Consider the following 10,555-nt stretch of genomic DNA (forward strand, 5'->3'; position numbering starts at 1 on the left):
GGATTTTTGAAGGTTCCTTGCCTAAGGACATCTCTATATTTAGTGCAATTTCAATATAATTTGACAACAAGAAAGTATAGAATATGAGAAGTGGGAGAGACCAAGCAAATCATCCCAGCTCTTAAATCTGAATCCTTTCTTCCTTCCCCCTCTTTCTCCCTCCCTCTCTGCCTTCCCTTGCATCAATCCTTCTGCAATTTTATAGCTTTCTTCCCTGGGATCACTTTTATGTTATATGTCAGTTGCTCACAAAAAGAAGGATAATTTTGATCACTGTTTCTAATTATATATGCCTTACACAAAAACTCTGACCCTGGCCTTTCAAAGTTTTCCTGCAGATTTCAACGAGCTTTATTAAGAAATTTTAAAAGTTGTCAGAAAAATCCCTTTAAAAAGTCAAAATGTAATGTCTGTACCTTGACATTTGACAAGCTAGCTCTTTTCAAAGGGGATGCTAGATTTCTTCCAGTTTTGCCAAACAGAAGAAAGGCAGACTTTTATTGGTTTCCTTGAAGACTGCTATGCCAAATCACAGGTTCTTGAAATCAGTCCCAGGCTTATCAAACTATCTTCTGAATCCTGTGGGCAGGAATCCTAGTTATCTAGGTTTAGAATCCTATTTATCTAGATTTGGAATCCTATTTATCTAGGTTTCAGTTATGTCTGCTGGACCTTCAGCAGATTTGTGGGTGTGAGATCTGAAAATGAGCAAGAAGTTCATCTTGTTTCTAAGACTGTTCTATAGAAATACAGTTAGAATTGCCTTTGGATATCTCGTCTACTGGCTGGGTACATACATCATAATAAATACTCAAGAATGCCGAAGCAACTTATTACTTCTCATGGATGTTTTTTCCCCTTGCTAAATTTAATGGCAGTTTGTCGAATGGACTATTTAAGGCTGCATGCTGACTTTAGAACATCACTTGTGCACCTCTTTTCTAAATTATTTATTTCTTTCCCAATGGTTCTTTTATGTTCATCAGTGTTTCCATCTTGTTCATTTTGCAAGTATTAACTTCTCCACTCTCCCTATTTCTTTCTGTTACAACTATTAGAAATGTGATACAAGATGGACAAACTAACCAAACTATTTTCTCTTTATGAAAATGTTTGTGTATATTGATAGTATGTAACTTTGGACTTCATTCTGATTTTTAGAAAAAGCTATTCTCCACACAATTGATGTGCAGTGCTAGTATTTGAGTATGCATGCTACACTTCCGGAAAACATTGCTTTGTTTCTCTCTCTGTACATATATACACATGCAACTTCATCCCTGTAGGTGAACAGCTTGTGTTGCTGTGAATAAAATATCACAAACTTTGAAGAAGCTCACAGTTGGAAGCAAATTGTACTTTAGCAGTTAGATCGTGACATGATACATGGAATTCATCCGAAGTGCAAGATGCAGATTTGGTAGTTTGGCGAAGTCTAGTTTCAAAGGGTTCAAACAAAGTTCTGCCTTAGATTTCAATTTCAAAATGACAGAATTTTGCCTTGGATCCGAGAATGAACCTTGAACATGTTACCAATGTGTTTTTTTCTCTCATTAAAGGCTGATGTCTTTGAGGTTTTAAAGCACAAATAACTAGGTATCTAAATAGACTCACTTTTAAAAGGATAATTAAAAGGAAGTTCTTCCCTTCATCGAAAAACAGCATCCAACTGAGCAATGCTGGGTGCTGTAATGGAGAATATCTAAACTCCCCCTATGTTTCAGTGGGGCCACCCACTCCTATATAAATACCACATCCTACTGTACAATGTATCTCTGCAGGAAAGCGGAACTTTGCATCTGGTTCAGTCTCTCCAGCTGTTAGTAACTGAAATTTCCTTCTGAAGAATTTTGAAGGCTTACAAACATCTCCCATTTGTTTGTGGATTTTTGGGTTGTTTTTTTTTTTGACAATTTGTATTTTAAACATTCATTGCAATATTTACAGAATTACTTTTCTAAAACCGTTTTATCTTGACTAGGCATTAAACGAAGAGATAAATCAAAGATATCATGAAGTAGCCATAGTTTTCCTTGCATAAAACAGCATTATAGATCCCAGCATCCAAGAATTTCTACATTAGTGACTGGATAAAATTGTTCATTGAATCTGGTGAGAACAACCTTCTCAAATTGATGGCCTCCAGATGTGTCGGGATAGCTATTTCTGGACTTCTCCAATTAGCATCACCAATGGCAGAGAACTCAATTATAATCCCAAACCAACTAGAAGGCACAGAGTTGGGACATCTAATATATCTGCTTTAACCAGCACTTCATTCAAAGGACAGTGTCTTTTCTAGTCTTGCTATCATAGCTGATTAACAGATAAGGCAAAGCAGCAAAGCATCTATCCTGCTACTAGTTTGGGTCCCAATAATTGCATACTGGATGACTGAGAAATGAACGCATGTGACTTACCTACAAATCCACAATTGTTCTGTGATTGTATCCCATTCTTGTGCATTACAGCATAAAAAATAAAATAAAATTATATAATTGAATCTAAAAGTAACATAACCACCTCCTGGATTTGAAAAGCTGTGAAAATCTGCAGCTCTGATGGTGTGGAAGACACGTAAATTCTGCCTCTTAAATTGGAAAAATAATGTTGTAGGACAACATGCTGCATTCCTGATACTACCATCTACCTTCAAGTCCTGCCCTGCCCTGCCATGTATGGATTGCTAGTAACTACCTGAACAAGGCTGCAATTTTCTTGGCAAGATTTCAGAAGTGGTTTGCCATTGCCTGGCAAAGTGCAGAATATACAGGCCAGCTGTACATTTGAACCTACTCCATCTGCATTTCTACTGATTCCATCAAAAGTGACATCCCTGCAGTAACGTGTTCTGATTTATGTTGTTAATTTCAATAATTCAATACAGATTCCTGCAATAATTATTTCATAGCATGAGCGTTTGATGTGGTTCATCTTTAGTGAGAAAGAGGTCTTTTCCATTCTTAATTTTTTCTCCTTTTGAAGTTTTATAGAAAAAGAAACTATTAAAACAAGTTTTTCATAGATAAATTGGTCATCTACTTTGGAAAACCAAGGGTTACTATGCAGAGAAAATGACTGATTTACCTCCATTTTTATCTGCAGTCACTGACATTTAAAGAGTGTTCTTTTGCATAGCAGTAAATACAGTACTTGCATCAGAAGCAACAGCAAAATTGGGTATGACCTAAGGCTTTTGTAAATTTAAGCAAAAGTATGTTTATAATACTGTTTTCATAAATCAAAGAATTGGAAGGAAGACAAATGAATGCTTGGATAATTTAGTCTCAGACTAGTGAATTAACAGTGAGAGAATGTCACCTCCTGCAGTATGATCTATTGTGTTAGTGACATTACACCAGTCATAGCTAATGGGGAAATACCTGTATATGATCATTCAATTGTTAAACAAACATTCAATTCACTTGTTAAACAATCATAATTACAGTTATTGAATTGGACCTTGTTACATTAAGATTGCCAAAGGAATTATTCCAGCTTTCGGTGGGACTGATTGCAAACTCTGGATTTAGATGTATAACCAGATGCTGCCAATTTGAAGAAAATAGGATATATAATTCTATTGCATCTTACCTCCACAGACCAGTGAAAGATTCTTTTACCATTCATGATTCATTTCCTCAATATTCCTAAATACTTAGCTTTTGCAAGAACTGTGTGTGTTTGCATTTTCCTGCAATCCACAGACTGTCTCTATTTTTTTCAGAAGACATCTATAACTTTCCTAAATACTACATATTATTAATGCTAAATTCTTGGATGAGTATTTCCTTTGCAAGAAATCCTTATTTCTTTTGGATTGTGGAACATTCTGCTACACTCTCAGCCTGCCTGGATTATTATCATCTTTATTTCATTCAGAGTAGCTTTCCAAAGGATGGAAAATGTTAAAACACATTTTAAAAATAGTAATATTTCTTGCACACAATAAGGTGAGAATGTAACCTAAAGGCAGGACAAGAAGCAATGGATGGAAACTAATCAAAAAGAGAAGCAATGGATGGAGACTAATCAAAGAGAGAAGCAACTTAGAACTAAGGAGAAATTTCCTGATTGTTAGAACAATTAATCAGTGGAACAATCTGCCTCCAGAAGTTGTGAATGCTCCAACACTGGAAGTTTTTAAGAAGAGACTGGACAACCATTTGTCTGAAATGGTATAGGGTTTCCTGCCTGAGCAGGGGGTTGGATTAGAGGACTAGAAGACCTCCAAGGTCCCTTCCAACTCAATAATAATAATAATAATAATAATAATAATAATAATAATAATAATAATAATAATAATAATAATAATAATAATAATAATAATTATTATTATTATTATTATTATTATTATTATTATTACTATTATTATTTACAAAAATGTTTGGGGCAATAGCAATGTAGATTTCTACAAACTTCTCCATCAAGTACATCACCTTTTAAATGGATTTTCATTCTTTGACAGAGATGGGCAGTTTAGAAATGTGAAATAAAAATAAATAAATAAATGAATAAATAATAAATAAATTTCAACATTAATGTTACAGTTTTTTTAAAATTTCCCACTGTTTTTCTATCTCAAGGTTGTATATACACAGGGGTTTCCCTAATTTTGTCCCCACAACAACTCTGTGAGAGAAATAGGGGTGAGAAACTGGCTACTGCAAAGTCTCGTCACTCAGTGAACCTGAACATTAGTTTTCCTAGATCCAAGTCCAAAACTTCAATCTTTATATTCCATTGGAATATGATAAACAATTATCAGAATAAGTTCTTGATCAGGGCCAGGTGTACATTCTGTTTTGTCTGCTTATTTATCACAATACCACATCCTTCATTTCTTTCACACTAGTATATACAATGCACGTTTCTGAATTTGGCCATTGCAAAAATATATACAACATATAAATCTTGCCTGTTGAAAAAAAAGGCCATCATTTATGTACTGAATTCCCAGGTATGTTGGGGAGACCTGCAGGTAAGATATGAAAGTGGTAATTCTCTGCTTTGTATTTTCAAGGATGAAGGGAAACTTCAAAGATGCTGTCAAAATTCTCTGGAATGGTTCACAACACAAGAAGAAAAGAGGGAAAGAGCATGCAAGGGTAGAAAAAGCTGAACAGGTGGGCAAGGGAACTAATAAACTGTGTTCTTTTATAAAGGCATGGTAGCAAGCTGTTCAGACCTTAAAATAAAATATTGTTAACATATTTTAACATTGTATTATCTATAGCAATACAGATTATTAATTTGACTATAAAACACTATGGTACTATTACTGAAAAATATTAAATTGAGATTCATAATGACACCAATATAAACCAATTTAGATTAGAGGTCAGATGTTGTATTAACTAGTGTATTTGATCCAAGTTTTAGCAGCATGAGACTGAGTGAACTCTTGATTAACGATTTAACTGACTTTCTTTAGAGACGAATACATTGGGAGATAAACCTATATTAAATTGATAAGATTAGCCCTTCTTTTCTCTGTCCCTCTCCAATATTTGGCCATTTTGTTTGCAACCACCAATATTTATGTGGCCCCCAACAATAATGTATGTGAATAATACGTATGTTTTAATTTGTATTTTTCCTGGATGGAATCTTCTCCCCACTCCACCTTTGATATAGTTGTTGTGAGCAATCATGTATTTCTATAATTCATTAATAACAGATTTTCAAGGCAGCTTTTCAGAATGTTCAGTGTATTGATATCTCCTAGGGCAGTGATGGCGAACCTTTTAGAGACTGAGTGCCCAAACTGCAACCCAAAACCCACTTATGCATCGTCGAGTGCCAGGTGGGTGTGGCTCATTGGCTAGCTGTGGCCAGTTGGGTGGGCGTGGCCCATTGGGTAGGCGTGGTTGCGGTAGTAACGGCAGACTGGGTGGGAATAAAAAGTTCAATCAATCAATTCCAATTTTGCAAGATCTTTTTTTTTCCTGCGAAAAGTTGAAATTTACTGATTCAACCTTTTTTTTTTTCACGGTGTGAAAAGCTGAAGGCCTAGGACTGGGGCGACGGCGTGCCCGCCCACAGAGAGGGCTCTGAATGCCGCCTCTGGCACCCGTGCCATAGGTTCGCCACCACTGTCCTAGGGCAATAAGAGAAAGACTCCTTTATAGATATAAACAGCTCTACAGAATTCTGCCTTCCACCGAACCCTTCCATTTGATCAGCATCGAAGCGTGTGTGACATTTTCAATCAAGTGTTACATAGAAACTGAAGTTAATGACCATAGAAGCATGGACTTGGCAAGAAGTTATATTTAACTGATTTCTACCTTATTTTCTAAATTAAGAAACATGGATCATTGCCTATGGGTATCTTAGTAGTATTAGTTATATGTCTGAATGGCCACCTTTGTGGCCTGTTATTTGGGTTAATCCTAGCCTTCATAATTCTGGATGCCACAATATAGTGAATGTTATGAGTCAGTTTCCCTCTAATGAATCAACAGTGAAAAACTATTTTATGTTTGTTATTGCTCAATGGCACACACTTCACATTAGTTTTACATACACCGCAATAGCTGAATTGATCCCAGTGTCCTGGGATAGGCCCCTCCATAACTGTAACTTGCCAAAGAAAAGTGATGAGTGGACAGCAAGGCACTCAAATGCAGAACTGCTCTTTAATTCTTGAAATTGCCATTCGAAATACTGAATATTCAAGTAACTATTTTAAAAGAAAGAATGGACCTTATTAGAGGGAAGGAATAAAAGCACATAATTGGCAAGGGCAATTAAGCAACATATTGTTTCATTCTCAGTAGTTGCAGGTAAACCACAACTATTAAAAGTAGAGAATAGGATTAATAAACTCATGCTTTAATTTTGAAAGTTTAAAATTCTGTAGCTGGATAAAACAGCAACGTTTGTATTTTTTATATAAACGATTTTTAACCTTATGGCTCAGCTTAAGATACTTCTACCTCTCTCTATATGTAATGTAGCTTGTTGCAATTCCCCAATTAATTCACATTTTGTATTAATTAACCCATATCCAGTTGCTGATGTGTAAATCCCACTGAATTCAAGTTCTGAGTAAACAGATGTGTATTCAAGTGCTCAGATTGGCGAGTATTCTATTCCAGTGTAGATGGTTTAATACAATTGAGTTACTGGTTTGAGTCATGATTTATTTCATTTTATAATTAAGTTAGCCTGTTAGGCACCTACTGAAATAGACAATAACTCTGATTAATGGGCTTTCTTCAAGATGTGCTTGGACAATACAGTTTCCTGCTGTACTCCATGCCTAGTACTGATAAAAGAGAATATTTGTAGCTCAGGGTTAAATTATGGGGTCCTCATAGACTAGTGTAAGAAACTAGTGCACTGATGATGTTACCCAGTTTAGTAATGAAACATCTGTAAGAAAACCACAATGTTCAGAGAGCACCAGGGGCTCCATAGTCATATATAGCCCCTATTTTGTTTCTATTGCTTTGAACTTGTTCCTATTCTATGTAGGTTAGCAGCCTTAGGTTATCTTTAGTTGTTCAAGTATTAAAGTAGAATTATCCCACTTATTGCAATCCCAATCAAGGTAAAATCTTTCAGATTTTATCATCCAATAGATAGAAAAAAAATTAAGAAGCAGGGGAAGGATCAGAATTGATAGAAACTTTGATGCCAATTGTTTTCTGCTGATTCAAGGAGAGCAGATAGCATTCCAGTTTAGCAGTGGGGAAAGGGATTAAGCTACAGAGTATAGTAAAATTGTATTTGGAGATTCTGAGATTTATGGGATTTTATAGTAGATTTATAACATGTAAATGTCATTATTTCAGCAGTTCTGCTTCCTGAGTGCAAGCAATCACTTTCAATATGTTTGGGAATCATAGGCAGACAACAGTAGCAACAATATAATTATCTCAAAAGAATCCAATTATAAAACAAGATTTAATAATACTCCTTAAAAAGATCCAAAGCAGACATCAAGCCGGACCTGAGATTTTAGAATTTCTTTTTCTTTTTTAGTACCTTCCACTAAATTACAATATATATATATATATATATATCTTAGGATGAAAGGCAAAAAAATATGTATATCTTAGGACAAAAGGCAAAAAAATAAAGAAGGCAGGGGGCAGACCCCAGTTTCATCAGCACAGCTTAATGGCATTATTTAAATATGTACACCAACTAACAAATAAACCATGCAAAGAATGGCAAGAATGCATCAGAGTTTAACTGCATATTTTTTTTATCAGTGCAAGCACTGCTGTATAGTGAGTTGAACTGCTGAAAGGTATACCCATACAATTAATACGCAGTCTGAAATCATTGATCATACGCACCCCCGATCCATACATGGATGTTAATAACTGACTCGTGAAAATCCATACACATTCTTTTTATTTACATCTTTTTGTCATTATCTTGAACATGCAGAAAAGTATGCATGTGTATGTGAAATAGGACTCTTTCAGATCATGTTTTGTATTGAAGTTCGTTGTTGAATATTTTCATTTGTATAGAGCTGGCTTTATTATCCCCCCCCCCCATGGCAAATTGCATAAGAGAGTTCACGAGATGCTGGTCATAACAGAGCTTGGCTTAGACTTTCCCAGCTCCCTTCTTACTCTGCCGAAGAAGATTAGACAGCCTGCGTTTTCCATGGGCTCCTAGCTTCTCGCAGGGATCTATCATAAGGAAGCGTAGCAAAAAAAGAATGTTTCAGCTGGCAGTTAATAAAAAGTACAATGGTCGTGACAGCCAAGAGCAGGAAGAAGAACAGGACAACATATGTCACCAAGTCCGGCTTATTAATTTCACCTTCTTTTAACACTCTGGCTGTGGACATATAAAAACCCGAAGAGCTGATAGGTCTGTGGGTGCTCCCTGGATAGGGAGTGTTGGTCTGAACGATCAGGTGAGGATCAGTTGCAGTAGTTGAATTGAGAAGTTCTCCATACATTTTCCTCCTCAAATATTTTCCTTGTGGCTTATCCAGGAACAGGGCTTGGGGTTTGTGCGTGCATGCATGCATGCATGTATGTCTGCATACGGCAAAGAAAAAGGTTCTTCTACGCAGGCGAGAGTTGCATTCAGAATTAAAAAGAAGGCTGGGCCCTTAAAAAGTGTTATTCAGAAATGGCATCAGCCCTCTAGGGATGTTTTGCAGCCCAGAAGAACTAAGGAGTTTCTGTCCTGGCCCTTTGTTTTTGCTTCGGTTCTCCGGCGGCAGACCGGTTGCACGGAGAAGCAGAGGAGTCCTAAAAAGTTGGGAACTTTGGCCGAGCAGTTCGGTTTGCTCTGGAAAACGGACCCCGGAACCCCTTCCTTCAGGATAAGATCCCCACAAAAAAAAGGCAAAGAAAGCAAAGAGGGAAAGAGGCTGGCAGGCGGCCACTCACTTGCTTTGAAGGGAAGCCCCTGGCTCCAAGGCTGGGGAAATTCACGTCCACCAAAAGGCACCCCGTCTTCCTTGGCGTTTGCCCGAGTCTCCCGAGGCGAGCCCCGGTTTTCTTCTGGAATGACCGCCCCTGCGTCGCATTAGTACACTCCCGCTTTCTGGTGCCTCTGCTCGAAGGAAGACCCGCGTTCAAGAGCTGCTTCTTTCACCTCCGGTGGCTGGACAAGCCAGAGGGGGTCGAGAGAAGGTGGAGGGGGGGGGGAAAGGCGGTTTCTTCCCTCGGAAGGAGGGAATCGGTCTCCCCAAGATCCCAGTGTGACACCCCCTTTTTCTCTCTCTCCCCCCCCCCCCCAAGTCCTCAGCAGAAGCCGAAGCTGCAGCAGCGAGACTTCACCCTCTTGCGTTGCTCGGCAGAGAAGAAGGGTTGCAGGCGGCAGCGTCGCCTCTTTCTGTCGCTTGTGACATCTTGCAGGACGCGGCGGCGGCGGCGAGAGGCAGCGGCGGGCGAGATAAATCCCCGAGGGCTGGGGCTTCCAAAGTGGAGCGGGAAGAAGAAGAAGAAAAAAAGCAGTCAGCCCCTGCGCCCCAGACCCGGGTAAACTGCGGCGGAGACTTCGCCTCTCCTCTTTAGACTTGGCTTATGTATGGGCGCGGGACCCCTGAGGGCGACGCCAATCCCTCTTCCTTCCTTCCTTCCTTCCTTCCTTTCTTTCTTTCTTTCTTTCTCACGGATCTCAGCGCCCTTTGCAGCCTGACCGTGAAGGAGCTAAATTTCTCTTATCAATTTGCCTTCCTCTCTCTCCCTCTCCCTCCCTCCCTCCCTCCCTCTCTCTCTCTCTCCCCCTCCCTCCCTCCCTCCCATTCGCCCCCTCTCAGTGTCATTAGGTTGTGTTAAACACTGCAGCGAAAGTCCGGACAAATGAAAGCAGTCGATTGGAGGAAGACAGAATCCCGGGAGAAGATCCCTTTTCTTGGTGGGGCTGCGGAGGGGGCCCTTCACCACCCTCTTCTCGTGATGGTAGCCTTCCCCAACAGTGTTCCTCGGGGTGTGTGTGTGTGCTGAAACGGGGGGGGAAACAGATCAAGGAAGTTTTACACTACGGAACTGAGCTTCAGTGCTGGGGAGCTGGCTCCACAATTAAGTGGTGGACAGTGGACGAAAAGAGGGAAGTAGCTCCTTCTTAG

General features: G+C 38.8%; 1 protein-coding gene across 1 annotated transcript; it reads right to left on the reverse strand.

The window, feature by feature from the left end:
- Positions 1-8,342: 8,342 nt before the first annotated feature.
- Positions 8,343-9,258, reverse strand: SMIM32 (small integral membrane protein 32). The gene has a single exon (XM_029285789.1). The coding sequence runs from the start codon at positions 9,002-9,004 to the stop codon at positions 8,612-8,614; it is 393 nt and encodes a 130-aa protein (XP_029141622.1). The 5' UTR covers positions 9,005-9,258; the 3' UTR covers positions 8,343-8,611.
- Between the last annotated feature and the right edge of the window lie 1,297 nt (positions 9,259-10,555).

The sequence above is a fragment of the Protobothrops mucrosquamatus genome, unplaced genomic scaffold (genome assembly GCF_001527695.2).
Source record: "Protobothrops mucrosquamatus isolate PMUCROS unplaced genomic scaffold, P.Mucros_1.0 scaffold2268, whole genome shotgun sequence".
Classification (NCBI taxonomy): domain Eukaryota; kingdom Metazoa; phylum Chordata; class Lepidosauria; order Squamata; family Viperidae; genus Protobothrops; species Protobothrops mucrosquamatus.